Genomic DNA, 21,821 nt, shown 5'->3' with positions numbered 1-21,821 from the left:
CAATGCCTGTTTGTTAAATCTAGAATATTTAGGGCTTGATACCTTTTGGTTGTGCTTGACTAACTACTCTCATGTGTTAACGTGCCTTTCTTAAAGCTTATGTGACAGCGGGTGATGCCTGAGGAGGACTCTGGGTTTGTTAGGGGAATTGGATAATGATCAGCTTGGAGAGACTATGCCAAATGAATATATAAGGAACATTATGGGGCAAATTCCCCATCCTTCCTAGAGTGGCTCAAGCCAGTTTTGGCAGTGCATCGTGTAGGGTGGTAACTGTACATCTTTAAGCCTGGAGCCAGTATAACACCAATAATGGAATCCCTGTCTGCTCTATGTATCTCCTGGTTGAGGTGTTTTGTTGGAATGTCTGTGAAATGCAAAGTTGGAAAGAGAGTTATTTAATCCTGGCTGATAATGGTGAGGGAGAATAGGAGAATTAATGAAGTGGAAAACTGCACATGACTTCTTTCCTGTGTGACTAGACCACTGTAATGAGATTGTATTCTTCTTCAGATGTACACACCACCCATCTTCAAAAGATCTCAGTTCACAAAATACAAGATAAAAGCACAAATAATTAGTTGAAACAGAAACAAAAAAAATCAATAACCCCCCCTTTCCACAAACACATTTAAAAGGCTGTAGAATATTAATAAGAAAATGCATTTTCTTATGTTTCCACCCTCTGTGGCGGGGGCACATCAAGAAGGGCCTCAGGTGATGCAGTCTGGGTCAGTTTATATGGGGAGAGGCAGTCCTTGAGGTATTGCAGTCCTGAGCCATTTAGGGCTTTATGGGTCAAAACCAACACTTTGAATTGGGCCCAGAAATGAATTGGCAGCCAGTGCAGTCAGGCCAGGATCAGTGTAATATGCTCAAACCAACTTGCCCTGGTGAGCAACCTGGCTGCCAAATTCTGCACCAGCTGCAGACAAAAATGAAGTAGCTCTTGCTGCAGCCTGGCTTCTTCCTGATCACACTTAACATGCCCAAGCGGTGGTATTTCTGTGATCCTGGGGTACTTTAATCACACACAGGAAATGTGTTTAAATAGTGTATGACGATGTGAGAGTTTAATTACATCTTTAAAATTTGAATGCTACACTTTCAGTTTAGAAGTAGGTGACAAATGTTATAAAATGTTTTGTCTTTTCAGCTTGCAGTCAGTGGATTTTGAAGCTGTAGCTGTTACTATCAAAGAGTTGGTCAGTTATGCACTGACTGTAAATTCAAATAATCACTTCTGGTTAATCATTCAAGCAGATATTTATTTTGGTAAGTTGAATGAACTTCTTCCTCTCACTCTTTCATTTGTGTTACTGGCTGTCTTCTCTCTCTCTCTCTCTCTCTCTCTCTCTCTCTCTCTCTCACACACACACACACACACACACACACACACACACACACACATCTTGTTATGTAAGATAGAAGGAAAGATTTGGTGAATAATAGTTTTGAGACTCCTCTGGAAGCAATGCCTGGAATTGCAAGTGGGGCGTTCTGTCTCATGAGTGGTCATTGTTCTTGTAGAGCAGCTTCAAAAATAAACAGGTTACCAGCCTGCTTAGAAGGTTTAATTTCACTGCACACAGGTGGCGTAGTGACAATAAAGGTTTATTATTTATTATTATTATAAAAGGTTTGTAGCTGCACTTTCATGCAGAAAGGAATCTTCTTCCTCCACAGCCAGTACAGAAATGTAGGCTTACTAGACCAGGCTTCCTCAACCTCGGCCCTCCAGATGTTTTTGGCCTACAACTCCCATGATCCCTAGCTAGCAGGACCAGTGGTCAGGGATGATGGGAATTGTAATCTCAAAACATCTTGAGGGCCGAGTTTGAGGAAGCCTGGACTAGACTCTTAACTGAAAATTTGTTTTTTACCCTTGCTTCCTTAGTTGCCATAATAAATACTAACTACTGCTGTCTTTAGGGACGTGGGTGGCGCTGTGGGTTAAACCAGAGCCTAGGACTTTTCGATCAGAAGGTCGGCGGTTCGAATCCCCACAACGGGGTGAGCTCCCATTGCTCGGTCCCTGCTCCTGCCAACCTAGCAGTTCGAAAGCACGTCAAAGTGCAAGTAGATAAATAGGTACCGCTCCGGCGGGAAGGTAAACGGCGTTTCCGTGCACTGCTCAGGTTCGCCAGAAGCGGCTTAGTCATGCTGGCCACATGACCCAGAAGCTGTATGCCGGCTCCCTCGGCCAATAAGGCGAGATGAGTGCCGCAACCCCAGAGTCACAACTGGACCTAATGGTCAGGGATCCTTATACCTTTTACTGCTGTCTTCAGTTAATCTTACCTACTGCATGCTGTTTCAAAAGAGTCAGGATAGAAATTTACTGCTTGTTTTTATTGCTCTCTCCCCAATGCAGCAACCAATCAGTACTCTGCTGCTCTTCACTACTATCTTCAGGCAGGAGCTGTGTGTTCGGATTTCTTTACTAAAATGGTACCGCCAGATGTATATACAGATCAGGTGAGTTACATGTCAGCGAACAGGCAAAAGATGTTCCGCTTCAACATAAAATAGGGCTCTGGTTTTCAAAGTTTGATAACACAAGTTCAGTCGATGGGTTTCCCTAGGCTCTGAGCAGTTCCAGAGCCAAAGAAACCTAGTTCTAAGTAAACCAGAAGCCTGTAGAAATTCATGTTGAGCAAAAAGATAATTGATATAGTTGCCAGATATATTTGCTCTGTTACTTTATTATTGCTAGCTTCAGCCAAAAAAAGTAGCAGGCTAAGTGCTTTGTGGAGGGGTTAGTTGTATCTGGAGTATCAGATGATTATCTCAGATGATTGGATACATTATAGACTTACTAAAAATGGTATATCCATTTCTCTCCAGGTGATAAAACGAATGATAAAATGTTGTTCTCTGCTCAACTGCCATACGCAGGTAAGGCATATATCCGCTGTGTACCTAGAAACAAGTCCTACCAATACAAGTCTGCTAGAATAAAACACAGACTTGTATAGTATAATGTATATTGCAGTATAATATAAATGAAATAGGAGCCTCCCTTATCTGGAGTTAGTGACATAGTTACATTTTATCAACTCTCAATTTTTCTAGGTAGCCATTTTGTGCCAGTTTCTTAGAGAAATAGATTATAAAACTGCATTTAAAGCACTTCAGGAGCAAAACAGGTAAGCAAGGTTTTAACTTTCCACATACTGTGCATTTGAATGTATTGACGTACATTAACTAAGATTTCTTTCTTAGCCATGATGCAATGGACTCCTATTATGACTACATCTGGGATATTACCATCTTGGAATACTTGACATGTATCCTTTTATAAAAACAGCACCGTGGGATTGGTTTGAAAACCAGGGTGGCTTATACTGTTGAATTGTGCTCACAGAAGGATTCTTTCCATCAAAGTATATAAACTTCACTTTATTTTTTCTGCTGTATGATTCCACGATTCTATTTTGTTGTATTAATGACATTTTAAAATGGTTTATTTTACTAAGATGAAAAAGATAATAAAGCAGAACTTCCATTCATAGGAGTATTTAATAATTGTGAGAGGCTAAAGGATGTGAAAACTTTCTATATAAAGTCCTGCTCACTGTATTTCTAGGTTTCCTTAATTGTGTTTCAGACCTTCATCATAAGCGAGGAGAGACAGACAAGAAGCAAATAGCAGTAAGTTGCTGTTTAACTTTTGCTACTATGTGCTTTCTTCTGTGCAGCCATTACATAAACAATATGCATTGCATATAAAACACTGAAATGATTCTCAGAACTTGCTTATTGCCAGTACTAACTTATGCTGATGCTTGTTTCAATACTTAGATTAAAGCTATTGGGCAGACTGAGCTGAATTCCAGTAATCCAGAAGAAGTGCTGCAGCTTGCTGCTCAAAGACGGAAAAAGAAGTTTCTTCAAGCAATGGCAAAGCTTTACTTTTAGAGCACCATTTCTAAGAGAGCAAGATAAACGATGGCAGCTGCAAGTTATTTCCAACACTTTATTAACGCATAAGACCTTTTTTTTTTTACAAATTTATAAACATACTGTGTGGCATCTTCCTATTTAGAAAACTTAAAAATTCTTCCTTTCTTTTTACAAGATTATACAGAAGCGGATTAGCTTTTGTAATGCAAGCTGGCATAAAGAGGGACAGTAAAATACCTTGGACAGAGCATGACTCTCCGTAGTACTTAAGCTGTTGCAGAACAGTCTTAACTTCACCTGCTTGTTTTTTCACCCTTGCTTTGTGGCAGCTTTTCTTGTATAAAAGGAAAGATAGCACCTCATGAGGAAAGAGGTAGTATGTGACATTTATTCACGGTAAAGCAGGTGTTGTTCCAGTTACATGCTGGTTGCTTAAGTTGCCTGCTGATTTTAGAAGTAGTTTCAATGTTTAACTGCAGCCTCTTCTCACCCCCACTTTCCTACGCCAATGCTTAAAACCAGTTTCATCTTATCTCATAGCTATACTACAGAAGTATAGTAGCAAGATTGATCTCCCAGTAGCAGTTACACTGCTATGCAGGCTTCTAAAATCTGACTAATGCTGTTGAGTGTAGAAGTTGACTGTACAATGTGCTTTCAACAGAAGTCAGCAGAATATATCTTAAGTTCATACATAGCTAAACCACTGACACACTCACCCACAGGTATCAAAAAACTCAGTTACTTGAGGCCATTCAACAGGTTAAAAATGTGTAGTTCATTCTGACTGCTGAACAGTTAATTCATAGTCTGTTCTTTACTGGGCTGCAAAGTCAGTAAAGTTGAATGTGAGCTTCCTTTTGATAGGCTTCCCAACCACTTGTCAAGTGTAAAAAGTCCAGGATGTATTTTCCAACAGTCTTACAATATTGTTCAGGTTGGCACACACTCCTGTTGTGCAGGGATTTCATTTTTCAGAACTCTTGGGTGGGGTAATTATTCCTCCTGTAGACACCGGTGATAGCTGGCCTGGTGCTGCAACAGCTACTTCATAGTTGACTTCATCCTATTTAATTAATATTTAAATTAATGCACCAAAATGGTAAACCAAGCAATTTCTGCTTTGCTATTCCCCTATGGTTCAGAGCACATTCCTTCATGAGAGCTTTTGCCTGTGGACTCAAAGGCAGAAAATTGCTCCCTTGCATTCCTACATATAGTCCCCCTTTCCTTGAAAAGGAACTGGTACAGCTAGGGTGCCCTCTCCTCACCTCATGGTCTGCATCTTTCATGCAAATGGCAAGAATTTCCTTCCTTTTTCTCCAGGGAGGTAAGGGGACATGTATCCACCCCTACCCATTGCCCTTAAACAAGCCTAGTGACTGGTCAAAATAGCCCTGTTGGATCAAGCCAGTAGCCCACCTAGTCTGAGTTGGGGGCACATTGGTTCTGTTTACAGTATGCCTGTCTACTGATAAAAGACCAACTGTACTACTGCTCCAACACAGCTTATTTCTTATTGTGTTCATGTATTTAAAACTAGATGCATCTTCAAATTTCAGTTATCTTTATACATTAGTTTTACTTTCTAATGCAACTATATTAACTGCCAAAAATGTACATCACTGTCTTTACAGCCCTAGTCAGTATGAACATGGTCAGGGACGATAGTGTTTCATGTTTTAAAAGACCTAAGGGTCAGAGGTTTGTCCTGGACCAGCTCAAGTGGAGAAGGAAGCAGCTGGATCTGGCCCAGAACTCACTAGCTCCTGACCTTGAACTTGAACCTATTTCTTTAAACATCTCTGTAGTGCTATACAAATATGTCTTGCCAGCCCAAATAACTTTTACACTGGAAGTGGGCAAGATACGTGACATTACTTTAACACTCAGAGGTACAACATGAAACTCAGAGTGGGAGAAACAACTCACCAGCATGTCCAAGTAGTTTGTGTGCGTCTGTATATTATGCCTGTCTTCTGCTGCAATTTTCTTAAAATTCTTTAGTTTCACTGGTGATTTTTTTGCAACCTTAAGAAACGGTTTTAGCCACTCTACACATTCTGCAATACTGTCCCACTCCAAGCCTAATAATAAAAGAGAAATTTTGAGTCTAGGTCTTCATAATGCGTATTCACTGCTCTACAACATACAAGAGCTACACTTGATATTTTACATAAACAGTTGGACAGAATGTAAATAAAATTACATGATTACAAATAAAAGCCTTTAAGTATTTATATGGCACTCTGCGTATATTACTAAGCCATTAATGCTAGAACAAATCTACTGGAACAGTGGCTTGTTCCAGGCCAACTACTGAGTTCATGGCAGAGGCAAGATTTTCAGTTTCTAGCTTCTCTCATTCACAGCTTAACGTTCTTGCACTCGCTGAAATAGCTTTCAGTTTCATTATTGGCCATCAGTTTCAGACTCAAGGCAACCTCAAAACTAGGAAACAACAGTCATGAACCCCTTGGTTCCGCCACTACTGTGCATTTCTGAAACTCTGAACCTTGTGCAGAGTTTAAAATGCCTTGTTTCAGATATAAACAGCCACAGCCCAGCGAAGCTAGATGAGCATAAGTGCAAGATATTATTTCCAAGATAGTGGCTGGTGTGCTGGCAAGAGGATGTAGCAATTCTTATTCCTATTGCAAAGGGATAAAGTAGTACCCAGCATGCCCAAGGATAACTCCTAATAGACTCAGCTAGTGACAACTGCAGATAAAACGCCCTCTTGTTTCTCATTAATCTTATCATGCTTGGAGTAATCACAGTTTGCACATGGAGAGAAATGGAACAGAACAGGATGAAGAGACGTTGTGTAAAAGACAGGAAAAATCCCATTGTTTGGGTAGGCAATTTTTAAATGTGCCAGGGATAAAGTGAGAGGTAACCCTAGAATTCAAAATTTAATGTAGCACGATTAAATGCAAGAAAGCTCAAGGGGCAGCAGAGTTATGAGAAAGCATGAGCTAAGGGCAGAGGTGGAAGGGAGGAAACAGAGGAAAAATTAGCCTATTGAGAAGTACACAGACACAATTTGTGAGCAGGCTCCATAACTAACCCTCCAGAGAGTGAGAACGACCCCTTTCAATCCTGAGCCAACAGCCCCCTCAGCCACAATATTGGGTAACACACCAGTGATACAATATTGTTGAGGAGCCCTGCTTGTACTTTATTTCTAAAATAAAAAGGTATCCAGCCAGTTTGTGCCAGTTTGCATGCCCACATATTTATTTAATGTGCCAGTTTGCATGCCCACATATTTACTGCAGCCTCAGACATCTTACAATAGCTAGGACATGAAAACATGAGTAACAACAAAAAAGATGCTCCATCTTACCTGAGACTCTTGTAACTACATGTACTGAAGTATAGTGACAGAGTGCAGCCGCCGCCAATATTCTATACTGGAAATCCAAAGAATTGACATCTAGAATACATAGATCTAAAAGCTGCAAGGAGGGAAAAACCACATTTATTAGTATAAATACTTGGTTATAACCAATCTCCGTATTAGATAGCTAATCACTAGAAGCTGAAGTAACTCACTGAATCAAAGTTGGAAGGGATGCTGAAGGTCATCTAATCCAGTCCCCTGCAATGCAGGAATCTCAACTAAAGCATCCGTGATGGATGGCTGCTTGTCCATTGCTTGGATTATGAGGGTGCAAGATTACAAATGATGCCTGTCGGTGGCTTAGAGTTTAGGAATAGCACCAGTTTCACTAAGCTTATGTTACTTGAGCTGATACATGGAGGTTCCTCATAACACTTAAGACTATTGTGTCTGAGTAGGGCTATCCAAAGGACAAATTAATTTAATAAAATCCAGATGTTAAAAATATTTTAACTGAATTAAGATCAAATGTATTTGGAAAACATTTGCAAGCTACAGTCTCACATAATCGTCCTGAGTCCTCGAGATCAACACTGCACTGATGCTAGCTCATGAGATTCCTCATCACATTTTAGAATCCAAACCAATTGTCTTATGTATCCACTTGCCAAGAGCTCGATGTGCTGCACTAAAGGTTTCTCATCTTATAATTTGTTTGCAACCAAGCACTGCTTTGAATCATCCAGAGACCAGGTGAACTGGGTACCTCCATATATTTTGAAGCGGGGTGGGTGGGGTTATATCATACAGGCTTTATAACCAATGCAACAAGCATGTTCTCTTATTCTGCATTTTACTGTATTACAATGCAATACATAAGAAAAGCTTGAATTAAAATACAATTAAAAATAATACAGCATCTAGCACAATTGCTCCAACAGGCAAAAAAATCATTTACGTGGTCTGCCAAGACCCTTCACAATTTTCAAGTCGTCTGTGGGAGACCAACGCTGGAGACAGCTGTATGATCAAGCACTGAAGAAATTTCCATCACTTGATTCTTGCCCTGTACCTCAATGTCATCTTCCTGGTGTTCAAACATGAACCCTGCAAGTTGTCTACCTGAGCTGAAATCTTGCATCTATATATCTGTATGGTGCTCTTATGCACCAGATGTGCTGGAATAGGAACTTACCTGTGCTATTTCAATAAACTTTTCCTGAGAATACTGAGGTAGCAGCACCTTTGGGACATCTTTCAGAGCATCCACTTGGAGATAAAGGTTCAGCCAAGAGATGATCGTTACTGGGCACAGCTCCCACTTTAGAGCCTACATGTGTGTGAATATCATAACAAAGGCTTTAGGGCATGATGCCTACATCTACAAACTTAGCAAGTAAACTTCTATTCATGCAGCCCAAAACCCTGCACAAGTTCTCACACAGCAGTGTGCAGAACTGTTTCTGCACTGTATCACTGACGCGTCAGGGAGAACAGTTCTTTATTTTTCCCTTCTCCCCAACATGCTCAGCATTCTTTGTGTAGAATGAAGCAGAATTCAAGTTGTGAGCCCTCCCCTCATGCTATCCTATGATACAGAAATCCACTCGGTCTTTTCATCTACTGCTCTGCAAGACTTAACCCTTGCACAATGCCCTAAATCAGGAATAGAGAGCCTGTGTTGCCCTCTAGACGTTGCTGGATTCCAACTCCCATCAACACATCTGGAGGGCCACAGATACCCCATTCCTGCCTGAAAATATGTACAAGATCCCAGTGCCCTCTCCTGGTACTGGCAACAAGCCTCCGATTAAGCACTTCCATTCTGAGAATGCCAAGCAAAACCAGTTCTTATGTAAAATCAAGTAAAGTTGCTCAAGTCACAGGCAATTCTCTTATCCCAGAGGGTACTGTTAGAGCATTCCAGGATGTATACACTGGCATGAGATGTTTAGCTGCTTTATACATAGCTCCAACTCTTTCCAGCCCTGAGATGGTGGTCAAGAAATATCTTCTGTAAAATACAAAGCTTAAAATGGATCCACTCTTTTCACAGAGTGTATCCAAGCAGCTTTCAAGGTACACATCAGAGTCAGATTCCAAATTTTGGAGACATTGCTAATAAATAAATACGATCTGCTCTGCCTAAGAAGCCAATAGAGTAGGAGGAGCAAATATGATAACCCCCCCCCCAGATGTTTTGGACTTCAATTTCCATCAAGAGCAGGTAACATGGCCAATGGTCAGAGTAATAGGAACTGCACTTAAAACATCTGGAAGGCACCATGTTAGCTACCCATCCAATAGAGTAATTCCTAGGATGCAGACTCTTAAATATGTGCTAAAATGGTCAGCATCTTCATTTTGTTACCTTTAATATAATGAGCTCCATTCTTATAATATCATCTTCACTACAAGCACCATCAGTAACATAGGCAAATTCCTGTAGTTTGGGAGCATAAATCTCCTTAAAGGAAGAAGAAAAAGACAGAATGTTAGAACAAACCACAGCAAATCCAACAGGGCTTACAGACTTGTTGATCCATTCTCCTACAACCCTATTCTGCATACCACAGCTATTTCAATTTCACAAATTAGATTCAGATGCTTTTAGGCTCCTGTTACCACCCATGGGAGAGCAGCCATTAGCATGCCAACTTATAGGCTCAGCTGCAAATCCTTGTTTCCATGTAGGAGTGGGCAAGTACTTGAAAAAGCAAAGAGCCAAGCACTCGCTGAGATAGATCCTCAGCCACTACGGTTATGCACTGATCCCCACACATGGAGAAGAAACTTCACAGAAGTGGTACTACTGTGCAAACTCTCATATCATGAGCCCACTGGCAACGCCATGAAATCCTAAGGCCCATTGCACAGGGCAGTCCAAAAGCTGCTTCACTGAACCACTGTCACTTGCCCAGGTCTGACTTGCAAAGCACCACCGTCACAAAGCAGGAGTCAGAGGTGAAATTTGAAGCCAGACGATTAGAACCAAGTCCTTTACCATGTCCCCAACCTAAGCTGTGCTTGAGATCTTTACAGATCTCATCAGTTGCCAGCTTAATTGAAACATTTTAAGATGTACAGGCCCGGCCCATAGAGTGCATTAAAAGATGGTGAAGTTTACAACGAAAACATGTTGCATCATTCAAATGATGTTGACATGTTTGGCCTGCTAGGCATACATATCGGTGCTCTTCTTTTAGCAAGTCTTAGCAAAAGCCAGTATGGTAGTGGTTGGAGTTTCTGACTAGAATTGGGAGTAAAAAGGTAAAGGACCCCTGACAGTTAAGTCCAGTCGCAAACGACTCTGGGGTTGCGGCGCTCATCTCGCTTTACTGGCCGAGGGAGCTGACATTTGTCTGCAGACAGTTTTTCCGGGTCATGAGGCCAGCATGACTAAGCCACTTTTGGCGAAACCAGATCAGTGGACGGAAACGCCATTTACCTTCCCGCTGGAGCGGTATCTGTTTATCTACTTGCACTTTGACGTGCTTTCGAACTGCTAGATTGACAGGAGCTGGGACTGAGCTACGAACCGCCGACCTTCCAATCGGCAAGCCCTAGACTCAGTGGTTTAGACCACAGCGCCACCCGCGTCCCTTGTGAGTACCAGGGTTCAAACCCCCATTCAGTTCACTGCGGGAGCTTACACCAGTCACCACCTCTCAGCTTAACAGGGTTGTTGTGAGAATAAAATGGGGGAAACGATGCAGGTCACCTTGAGGTTCTTGGTGAAAAGGCAAGTTGTAAAGCAGAAAGGATACAAAATAAAGTGTTCAGTCTCAGCTAAGTACTGTATTAGGAAACTCCCAGCCTTCAGTTACTGAGGGATGCATTTCCCCGTGATTAGAATCCTAGTAAGAACTCTGAGGGCTAAGAACACAGGCAGCTATTTGCTAATGGCAATTAGGGCTATCATTTGTGAGCACACACACAGACTTCCAAGAGCTGCTCTTTCAGTGTGCAAACTCTGCAACTCAGACCTTCCATTTTCCTCAGTAATAAGCCAAACTACTTTAATCAAAAGAAAAAAGACCCATTTCTTCCTCAGCTGCTATACTGGGATGGGCCTTTGCCTGTAAAGGACATGCAGCACAATTATGGGTTTAAAATGCTATATTGTCAACGGCAGAATGGTTTCACTGACAGCTACTTACCTCAAGCTTGGAAGCAATGAACAGGGCTGTAATTCCTATGAGCTGAAGCATGGTTTTGTTTAAATTATTTTGAGTCAGCATGAATCTGTCAAAAAAGTCTTGTGCCAAGTAGAAAGTTTCCCTATGGAGCGTGTATACTTCACATACCTGTTACAGAATAAGCTTTGTTTATTCACAGTCACTATACTACAAACAGCGAGACAAAACATTTTTAAAAAGTTGTAATTCAGCAGGGGATATATTTATGCCTATGTTTTTGTTGTGCCTATATATTAGGGGTCAGTAACCTAAGGCCCATGGGCCAGAAGTGGCCTGTGGAGGTCGTTTGACCTGCCCCCAAGCCGCCCCTGAACTGAGCTGCCCACTCATGCGCTGCACTAAACCAGCACGGTGTGGAGACTTGCTTCTGCGGCACTGAAAATGGCATCTGCGCAGACGCTGAAAATGGCATCTGCGCATGTGCAGATGCCGAAAATCGTGGGCTCGGGCACTCACATGCACACCAATCTGGCCCACAGAGGGATCTCTGTGGGACCGATCCGGCCCAGGCAAGATAAACCTTGGTGACCCCTGCTATATACTGATATGCTGACTAAACTTGTGAGGTGCTTTCAGCACAATTTGAAAAAGCAGAATATAAACAAGCTTAATACTTAAAAGAGGGGGGGATGAAGCACTCTGGGTCAGTCTTGCTACTTCTCAGGACTGTCCTTTATACACACATTACATTTATAAGTTCAATACTCACTTCCAGAAGCCAGTCCAATAGAATTGATCTCATGTGTGGCTGCAAGTTGGAGTGTAGAGATGTGAAATGCTTACAGTGAGAATATTTGTTCTCCTTTTTGAGAATGTTGAACCAGACATCTTTAGAATTTCCCCAGCTAAAATCAAAGACAGACATTTTAAATTCCAGATTATTTTTAAAAAGACATAAAATACGTGGTCTCAGCAAAAATTGGACTTCAATGGCATGAAGCCAAATGCTTGGATTTAGTGCATTCAATGTATTATTTCTAGTCTCCAAACTCTAATGACCTTAGTTTTCCAAAGGGGTTCTACTCGAAGCTTGTTTGGATTTCATGAAATACAGGTTTTTTTAAAAAAAAATATCTGAGGTAGAACAGATAAGGAAAGTCCATTTGCCTGAAGACTACATATGATGCAGATGGCTGTATCTGACTTTTCAGACTTTAAAGGGAGCTGAAGGGATGGGACATTTCTTTATAGCATTTTAGCCCCTCTCAACTGAAAGGTCTCACAGCATGGCTACTTCCTACTCCCAACAAGATAAGAGATTGAGGTAACATCCCTGGGATGAGGCTTCAATCCTTCACCCCTGCACCATTTCTATGATTTAATTATGCCAATGACAAGCATAATAAAAGGTGCTTGCTCTTCCCTTCAGCTGCTGCCCCTGATCAAATGGAGTTGCTTTGAGGTTTGTAAATCCAATCAAGGATGGTCAATGTTGCATGCCTTCAAGGGAAAAAACTGAAAAGAGGTAGATATTACTCAGTAATCAATTCACTGAGCTTTTAAGTGGCTATAGAGACTTGTCAGAAGACAGTAAGTTTTCAACAACTGCTTCAAATTATTGTCATTTTGTCATTAAGCAAAACTGTAACAGATGATTTTTCTGACTGACAACAATGAATGACTATTAGGACTAGGTTGACAATTGGGCAGTTTCACAACAATGGTCAGTTTCACTCAAGCAGGGCAGGGAAAGAGAAAGGACATGAAAACCAACACATACCATACTTTTCCATCTATAAGACAAGGGTTTTTAATTAAAAAATGAGCTTTAAAATTAGCCCTCGTCTTATACATGGGTAGTGCGGGGGGGGGGTGCGATTGGTCACAGCCGTGAGCAGGAGATTCACAGTGGCGATAGTGTGGGTGATTGGTAGCTGTGAGAAGGGCTGTTGGTGATTGGCTGCCGCTGCGGCAATAGGGTGGCCATTTGGCGACTGCGTGTCTTCAGCAATGCATGCAATTGTCAGTGGCGGGTGAGCGATTTCCGGCAATTTCCCCCCACAAAAAAGCTAAACAACTCTGAGTAATCCTCCCCATTTTCTTAATTTGGAGTCCCCCAAAATAGGGGACGTCTTATACATGGAAAAATACGGTATAGGTGCTTCTCTTTACTATATGCATGAATGTGTTGTTCCCAATCTCGCCACCTTCTTGTAGTCCAGTCTTCCCCAATTTGATGCCCTTCAGATGCTTCAGACTACAGTTCCTGTGAGTCCTCTCATTATGGATTAAATTTGTATACCACCCTTCATCCAAAGATCACATGGTGGTTTCACAACGTAAAAATATGAGAACAAAAAATACGTAATAGAACAAAAACAAATCAATAACCCTCTTCCCCCAAACCCATTTCAAAGGCAATAAAATATTCACAGCATGGTTATCAATGCTTTCACCTGGTGCCTAAAGATGTGTAGTGAAAGCGCCAGGTGAGCCACCCAGGGGGGGAAATTCCACAAATGGGGAGTGACCACAGAAATGGCCCATTCCTGTGTTGCCAACCTCTGGGCCTCTCATGGAGGGGGGCCCACAAAGAAGGGCCTCGTATGATAATCGCAGAGTCCAGGTATGTTTATATGGGGAGAGGTGGTGTATACGGGGAGGTAGCACATCTAAGTTGGAGGGCACTGTACTGAGGAAGACTATTCTAGTCAGTGCAGTTCCAAAAAGTTAGCAGTGTAAGAGACTACACAGCAACAATACTTGCAGACATGATCTTAACACATTTTTCATAGAATGCCAGATTTATATGAAATTTCCATCAAACACAGATGACACCTTGGAATATAATTTGTCCATCAAAATTTCACAGCTCACATATTGCCCTTGATGATAGGCAAAGCATTCAGACCAAGGACTAAAACAAGACGGTTTTATTAGTGGTGTTCCTCATTGTGTTTTCTATATGTCACTAGCTCCAAATCAAAGACTACCCACCAATACAAATTGGTGAAGAACACAGGGGGGTTGCACTACATTCGCTTTGCTGACATATCAAAGTATAGCAGCATCACAATTGCTTTTGGTTATAGGTAACTTACCTAAGTTCCGGTAAAGGTGATGGATTTATGAAGAGGTTTCTGAACCTGTATTTTTTGAATCTGGAAAAATCAGTGGTTGTCGCTTCTTTGTGAGGAGTTTCTATTATAATACAAGGGGAGATGCCGCCTGATATTGTAGATGGCCAACAACTCTACAAATGAGATATTAAGAGCTAGCATGAGAAAAATACATACAACACCAAGCAAGATAGTTTATGAGTAGCAGAATTTGTCCCAGCCTTTTGAAACATTTTCACTGTCACATAGAATACTGTATTTTTCGCCCCAGAGGACGCACCTAGTTTTTTGGGGGGGAAATAAAGGGGAAAAAAATTATTTTCCCCCCAGGTGCGGGGCTGGGGAAGCCTGAGCTTCCCCCGACTCCAGCCCCCAGAACAGAGCTGCATCTCCCACGGCTAGCAGATAGCTTCCTGAAGCCTGGAGAGCGAGAGGGGTCAGTGCGCACCGACCCCCCTTGCTCTCCAGGCTTCAGCGAAAGCCTGCATTCGCCCCATAGGACGCACACACATTTCCCCTTCATTTTTGGAGGAGGGAAAGTGCGTCCTATAGGGCGAAAAATAAGGTACACCATCAACCAGCTAATGTTTACTAGGCCTTGCAAATCAAACCCTAAAGCATTTTATCCAAACCCTTGCAGCAGCAAGACATTAGGTGGGATATTGGGAAGTGATATAATTAACACTATACATTCCTGGAAGTTGAAAGTAAGTTTTTCCGTGGTGAAATATTCATTGAACACAAACTGCAGCAGCCAACACAACAAAATGAATACAAATCACACACTATGCAGCTGGATTCATTAATTCTCCCTTATGTATTTAGTTAAAAAGAAAAAAGCTGCTTTCCCTGACAAAAAGTGAAGAACCTCCTGCTCACAATGGACACATTAACAATCTAAATTCTCATACATACTGAAGAATGCAAACCAACTTAAGTTAAAAATCAATGGTTACGCAGGTCATTATTACCTTAATTTCATACTGATGTCTCATGTTGATCTCTTCTGTTCTCGTGGGGTCCTTTGGAAAACAGACACAGATGCACCTTGATTAAGAGCAAAGCAGCAACCAAGTGAAGCCAAATTCTCCTGGTACATCAAGGGCTCCCTCAATTTCAAATCCCTCCCTCAAAAATAGGAGCATTAAAGCCGTCAGTGAACAACTATTCATTTTTGAAAGTCATTTACTGGCGACATATGCCCAACCACTGATCACAGCTATTAAACAGTGATAATTCAGGACGAGGTTTAAAATCTTCCCTGACAAAGTGCTGCTTAGTGTCAGCACCCCTTCCCTTGACTTGGCAGCGTGGACAGGCAGCAACAGAGCTGTGATCTGTGGCAGATGACTGCAAACCACAGAAACAATGAGCTGCTTTGGTTATTGTGGAAAATATAAAATGTTGGGGAAGCTCCACACAAACCAAAATTGGGATGGGGTGGGGGAAGAAGCAGACCAAGGAATTCGAGACTTCAACATCAGCAGCCTCTTGGCAACCACTTGAGAGTGCCAGGTGCCGATGTCTGCCTTGTTTACAAATATGGTGTGGGGTTCATCTAACAAATCCCATCCCCAGAAGGCCTGCTCAAAGGCTTCCACAATGGGGATTCCCTCCCCTCCCCTCATGTACTGTATGTCCCTGAAACAGTGGCGTAGCGTGGGTTGTCAGCACCCGGGGCAAGGCAAGTAATTTGCGCCCCCTAACCCGTGGATTTTAGCACTTGAGTGCGAGCGCGCCCCCCCCCCCAAGACGTTGCGCCCAGCCCCCCCGCACCCCCACGCCACGCCGCTGCTTCAGGCCCCCCAATAAAACATTTGAGGGGGCCAGCCCCCCAGTTGATGGGCATTGCCAATGTGATCAACTATGCAGGGCGGGGTTTACTTGCCTCCCCCCCCCCAATATCATACTGTATTCACGTTGGCACCCCTGATGAACTCAGCGGGGCTTACTTCTGCCCCGTAAGCCTTTGCACCTCCGCGTCTCCTTTCCTCTCTATATGTAAGAGGGTGAAGGTCAGGCTGGCAGCGCAAATAAGGGCCCCGCTGCTGAAGGCCTCGCCCGCCACGACCTCCTGGTCCACGGGCAGGGCAAGAAAGTGCCTTTTCCTTGGGGGGGGGGAGTCTTAAATTTCAAAGCATTATTATTATTATTATTAATATCTAATGTGCGTGGTTTCTCTACCTCCACCGACGACTCGCCACGTGCGGGCTCCCTTCACCTCCCCGTCCCCTCAAGGGAATGGAAAAACGACGTGAGGAAAAGCGACGCGGCGGGACAGCCAGCGAGGTTCTCCTCAGAGCCTTTTCCCGCCGCCCCCTCGCAAGACAGCCCTGAAGCCGAGCGCGGAGTGAGGGGCGGGGCCCGGCGGAGTCTCGCTGCCTCCCAACGCCTCTTGAGGCGGCATGAGGGGCGCCCTGTCAAGGGCGCCCGCGGGCGCAGCGGCGGCTCCTGTCAGGGCACGAGGCAGGCCCGGCGCCTCTCCCCCACCCACCCCGTCCGCCCACCCATATCCCGCTCAGGAGGGGCCGGTGGGCTGGCGAGCGCATCACGCCAGCAGCACCAGAGAGGGAGAGAAGTCCGTCTCCCGCCGCCGCCGCCTCTTCATCCCCAGCAGCAACTTCCCTGCCTGGCTCCCCCCCGCCGCCGCCTCCTTCTCTCCCTGCTTTGCAGTAGCAGCCGCCGCCGCCGCCACCACCGCTCCTCCCGGGGACGATGCTCTGGCTCCTCAGCGGCAGCTCCCGAGCCGTGTCCCCGCGGCGCCTCCGCTCCCCCGGGCTCCCCTTCGCCACCTAGCTCCTGCTGCACCACCTGGGGACAGCGCCCATGGCCGGGGTTTCCTCCTTCTCGAGACATGGGGCTCTGCTATAGCCTGCGCCCGAGGCTCTTCGGCGACTCCGGAGGCGGCGGGCGCCCCCCCAGATGTTGCGCCCGGTGCGGCCGGCACCCCTGGCACCCCCCACGCTACGCCACTGCCCTGAAATTGGCTCTGGAGTGGGTGGGAGAACCCCTAGAACAGTGTGCCACTGTCCCATCTGGCAAGTTGATATGTTTGCAGAGACGGAACATTTGTAATAGTGTGGTGCTGAATTCCACCCATTATCTCTACATTTCAGGTGTGAGGATGAGGCCAAGAGGAAGGTGGTTTTACCAATATCAATGCCGTGAATTCTTGTTTCAGCTTGAACAAGGCAATCCTGCTCATATTCTTAACCACATCTGGCTCCAGGAGACCGTTTCAATTCCTACTTACCTGCATTGCTTTCCTTTTTCTGTTCTGAAGAGACTCTGGCAGCTGCAGTTCTTGAGGAGACATATCCTGGCAGGGCTGGTGCAGCTTGGCTTGTAAACGACTACTGTGGAAGTGTAAATACATTTTCCCATCAAGACAGCAGTAGAGAGTATTGCTATACATACACTGTGGCCCCTTAAAGACTAACCATTTTTATGATGGCATATATTTATGGGCTGCAGTCAGACTGTATACAGTTAGCATATTATAAAAGTGATGTTTACCTGCGCCTTGACATCTTATTAGGATTCCAGATAGTTGCCTGCAAATGAGAGAAGACTATAGGTTAACCCAAAGTACATACAAAGTGCTGTTTAGCTCATGAATTACATCAAGTCAGACCATTGGTCCATCTGGCTCAGTACTGTCTACACTGACTGGCAGTGGCTCTCCAGGTGTTCAGGCAGGGCTGTCTCCTAGCACTACCCGGAAACGCTGGGGATTGAATGTGTAAAGCAGATACTGTACCACTGAGCTACAGCCCTTCCCCTCAAATTAAGTCCAGCTCCCAGTGTGTGCATGCCTGCTGCCTAAACCCCAAAGATATTTCCAGAAAGTAGCAGAGACCAAGAACATCCAAATGGCAACTGCCCAACATCGTGGGCAAGGCATTTTTATGTACAGCCAGGAGCCTACAAGTGTTCCACAGGGAGGCAGGCACCTGTTACCTCGTGACAATCCTGCGCTTGGAACAGGAAATCTGGGCAAACTGCCCACATTAGTCATGTTCCTCCAGTCCCTGAAAAACCCTGCACACCTGAATTAAGAGAAGTGAACTGGCAGTACATTACCCCACAATCCCTCTTAGTAAGGGTGGTCTGTGTTAATTGCCTCCATCTCAGCTCAAAGCAAGAGTTCTTTACAAAACTGAAGGTCACCCTTTCTCATCATCCATGTGCTCACTGGTCAATTTCAGGTTCAACCAGCTTCCATCTGCTGCCTCCCAGCATCAATGCCAGTAGCCATTTTGTTCCACTTCATGCCTTGCTCCAGGCACCATTCCATTTGCTTCCTCAGAGAACTCTGCTATGAGCATGTAGTCCCAAGGTAAGATTTGCCGACTTGCAAGTTTTGTACCCCCATCAATCATAAGCAGCGCTGGTTTGCATATTTTGCAAATATGTATGCCCCATGCGCTCAGAATCAAACCCCATACATAGCATTGTCAGGAGCCGAGACTACTTGCATGTCTATAAACAGCTATTACTGTACATGAATATAGTTTACACACCAAAATCCTACATGCAAGGAGATTGCCAAGCTTTACAGTACTTTCACTAGGATCTTATCACTTATGATGACTTGTTGCAAAGACACACATTTTGTTTTGAGTGAACTAAGTAAACCACAAAGACTCGAGCTGCCCCCTCCTCTTTCTGCCATTTGTTCTCCCCGCTGCCTGCCAAGCGGGAAGGGGGGGGGGCAGCAGCTTCAGGAGCCCCCCACCCCACCCCCAAGCTGCCGAGCCAGCTATACGCGGCTCTCCGGCCCGCGCCAATTTACAGAAAGCGGGTAAATGCAGGAGGCGGCAACAGCAGGCTGGACTCTGCCACCACCCTCCATCCAGCATGCGGGTGAAACTCCCGCTTGCCCTAAGAGGGTGAAACGTAAAAAATAATAATGAAGAAAAGAGCACAGTGTTTTAAAAAAAGTGGGGGAGGGATACCGGAGGGAGTTTTTTTGGGGGGGGGCAAGAGCACTCTCTCTCTCTCTCTTTTTAAGAAAAGCATTTCCCGCCTACACTTATATATGCTGAGTAGACGACCCCTTATATACTGGGGTTGCAAAAGAGGAAATGTTACAGATGGGGTGCACGGGATAGGAGTAGAAACCCCGATTGCTCCCCCCCCTCCTTGCATCAAGACAGCAAGAGAGGGAAAGACCCACAAACACAGCCCCCTCCCCAGGCAAGATGCGCCCCCCTCTCTTCCCGCCGTCCCCCAATAAATCGAGTCCAGAGCCAAAGCGGGGGGCTTCTGCAGAATGGACCCCGCACCCCAACCTGCCTCTCCCGCCTTCCAGGGGAGGGGGAAGATCCCTTCCGCCGCCCGAAACACACCTTTTCCTCTGTGGAGACCCCCCCCCCGCAAAAACACCCCGAAGGGTCAGGGGGCGAAAGACGGAGGCAAGTGCTCTCGGGTCAGCCCGGGAAGCCACCAGGCGGGCTCCCCGCCCCCCGCCCCGGAGGAGGGAGTCGCTCTCCCTCCAAAAAAGCCTCACACGCCCAGCAAGGGCAGGCCGACCCAGCCAGTTCCCAGACCACACCGACGAGAGGAACAGGTTTGCCGGGGGTGGGGCGGGGGTGCAAAGGGTCCCCCATAGGGAGACCCCCATCGCCCCCACCCCAAAAAAGGCAGAGGCGCCCTAGGAAAAACCGGGAGCAACTCCCCCCCACAATGTGCTGCAGGGGAGACACCTCACTTTCCCGCCTTGCCACCCCCCACCTCGGCCCCCGAGAGGCCCCCCCGGGCCGGATGGGTGGGGGATCCCCTCTCTTTCCTCGCCGCCGCCTCATTCTCCCTCCAAAAAAAGCCCGGCCGGCGAGCTGGGAGGGCGGGCATCCCGCCTTCTGGCTCCGCTTCCTCCTCCAGCCGGCGCTGGAGCCCTGCCGCCCGCTGCCTTCCCCCCCCCCTCAGCGCTTTTCTGGGGCAGCCCCCTAAGCGGCGCCCCGGCACCCTCAGCCCCCTCCTCGCCAGGACATTCACCACACGCAGGGAGGGGGGAATTTTTAAAAAGCCAGCCCCCCTCCCCATATAGGCCGAAAGCAGCAGGGCGCGAGCAGCCCTCGCTGCCCTCGCCCGCCATCCAGCTCCTTCCCGAGCATTGCCGCCCCCCCGCCCCATAGAGAAGACCCCCCAAGACCGCACCTCAGCCGCCGCTGCCGCCCAAACCTGGACTGTTCTCAGCTGGCGCCGGCGCCAAGGCGCTTATATAGGGCGCCGCCTGCGCATGCGCCGGCCTGGGTCCCAGCTCAGCCCTCTCGTCGCCGCCTGCAGTTCCCGGGCTGCGAGTTCTCCCGCCCGACCGCCCCGGAACCCCGAGGTGGAGCGCGCCCGGCGCCCCGCGCGCTACAGAAAGGACGAACCTCGCGGATTCCCAGCCGCGGACAGACATTAGGAACCCCCGGCTCGTTCCTGTTGCGGTTTTTTCCCCTCGGAGAGGGAAACACTACTAAATATATATATACACACACACACCAAAAATATACTATATGCAATGACAGCAGGGCAGCTTTTTAGGCACGCCCGGTGCACGCTCCCGCGCATCGCCCAGCCATACCCGCACCCCGTCCGTCTTCTCTCCCCCGCCCCCGGGGGGGACATTGCGTAAGAGTGTCCCCTTTGGAGGACGTCTCGCTTCCCCCGCCAGTCCCGCCAAATGCTCGCTCGCCTCCGAGGCCGGTCGTAGATGGCAACCGGCTGTGCCCGCGACTCGGAGACGCGACGGGGCTTTTGCAAGAGTTTGACCCCGTGATCGTTGGTTCTCCGGAGCCGTGGGTGCCATGCAGTGCGCATGAAAGGCCCTGGCCCCGAAATGTGTGGGTGCCCGGCCCTTTCATGGGGAATTGGGTGGGTGCTCGGGCACCCAGGGTCCCAAAGAGTTGGCACCCATGGGGCTTTGACAGCCGAGGCGGGAGGGGAGAAGCCCCCCGCCAAGGCAGGTGGGGGAAGTAACCATAGCTGTCAACCTTCCCTTTTTTGCGGGAAATTCCCTTATTCCAGCGCAGTTTCCCGCTGCTATCCTGGATTGTTAGATATCCCGTAGACTGTCCCCAGGACAGGTGAGGCTGCCGATCCCTTATTTTCAAATCTGAAAGTTGACAGCTATGGAAGCAACCAGCCCTCCTCCCTCCCCAAACGTCCTCTCAGCCCGTTGTTGCGCGTCTTTTACATACCGGTTAACAGCTCGTTAACCCTGCAAAGCCGTGTCAGCTGCGTTCCCGGGAGCCCGTGCAACCAGAACGGCTCCTGCGCCGGCCGCGGCTCTCGGCCTGGCATTAGCAACACGCGCGCTTAGAC

The 21,821-nt window shown here is 46.2% G+C and overlaps 2 protein-coding genes across 10 annotated transcripts in view; one reads left to right on the top strand and one right to left on the bottom strand.

The window, feature by feature from the left end:
* INTS8 (integrator complex subunit 8) overlaps positions 1-6,146 on the top strand; it is a 27,671-nt gene extending 21,525 nt beyond the window's left edge. For 4 of the 5 annotated variants that reach the window (XM_083518352.1, XM_083518351.1, XM_083518350.1 and 1 more), the window contains exons 22-28: positions 1,157-1,275; positions 2,375-2,478; positions 2,848-2,898; positions 3,076-3,149; positions 3,226-3,290; positions 3,611-3,654; positions 3,805-6,146. In XM_083518352.1, the coding sequence (XP_083374478.1) occupies positions 1,157-1,275; positions 2,375-2,478; positions 2,848-2,898; positions 3,076-3,149; positions 3,226-3,290; positions 3,611-3,654; positions 3,805-3,921 (574 nt within the window). In that variant the 3' untranslated portion in view covers positions 3,922-6,146. The remainder of the gene's footprint in view (positions 1-1,156; positions 1,276-2,374; positions 2,479-2,847; positions 2,899-3,075; positions 3,150-3,225; positions 3,291-3,610; positions 3,655-3,804) is intronic. The other variant, XR_014529464.1, reaches the window with a different exon arrangement.
* On the bottom strand, positions 3,969-21,821 carry CCNE2 (cyclin E2; the record flags this gene model as incomplete). 5 transcript variants are annotated; one of them, XM_083518357.1, is made up of 12 exons in its annotated part: positions 21,698-21,821; positions 18,027-18,064; positions 17,764-17,866; positions 15,482-15,532; positions 14,493-14,644; positions 12,161-12,296; positions 11,413-11,559; positions 9,624-9,719; positions 8,448-8,582; positions 7,256-7,367; positions 5,839-5,993; positions 3,969-4,972 (listed from the first exon to the last, which is right to left on the bottom strand). In XM_083518357.1, exons 2-12 carry the CDS (start codon positions 18,038-18,040, stop codon positions 4,874-4,876), a joined length of 1,200 nt encoding a protein of 399 aa, XP_083374483.1. In that variant the 5' UTR covers positions 18,041-18,064; positions 21,698-21,821. The 5 variants fall into 5 exon arrangements, with proteins under 5 accessions (XP_083374483.1, XP_083374482.1, XP_083374480.1 ...); XM_083518356.1 differs by lacking the exon at positions 21,698-21,821 and adding an exon at positions 20,670-20,743; XM_083518354.1 differs by lacking the exon at positions 3,969-4,972 and having other exon boundaries at positions 5,605-5,993; positions 21,698-21,801.

Source organism: Podarcis liolepis (assembly GCF_965112155.1).
Source record: "Podarcis liolepis genome assembly, chromosome: 8".
Taxonomy (NCBI): domain Eukaryota; kingdom Metazoa; phylum Chordata; class Lepidosauria; order Squamata; family Lacertidae; genus Podarcis; species Podarcis liolepis.
This window is presented reverse-complemented; position numbering and strand designations above follow the sequence as displayed.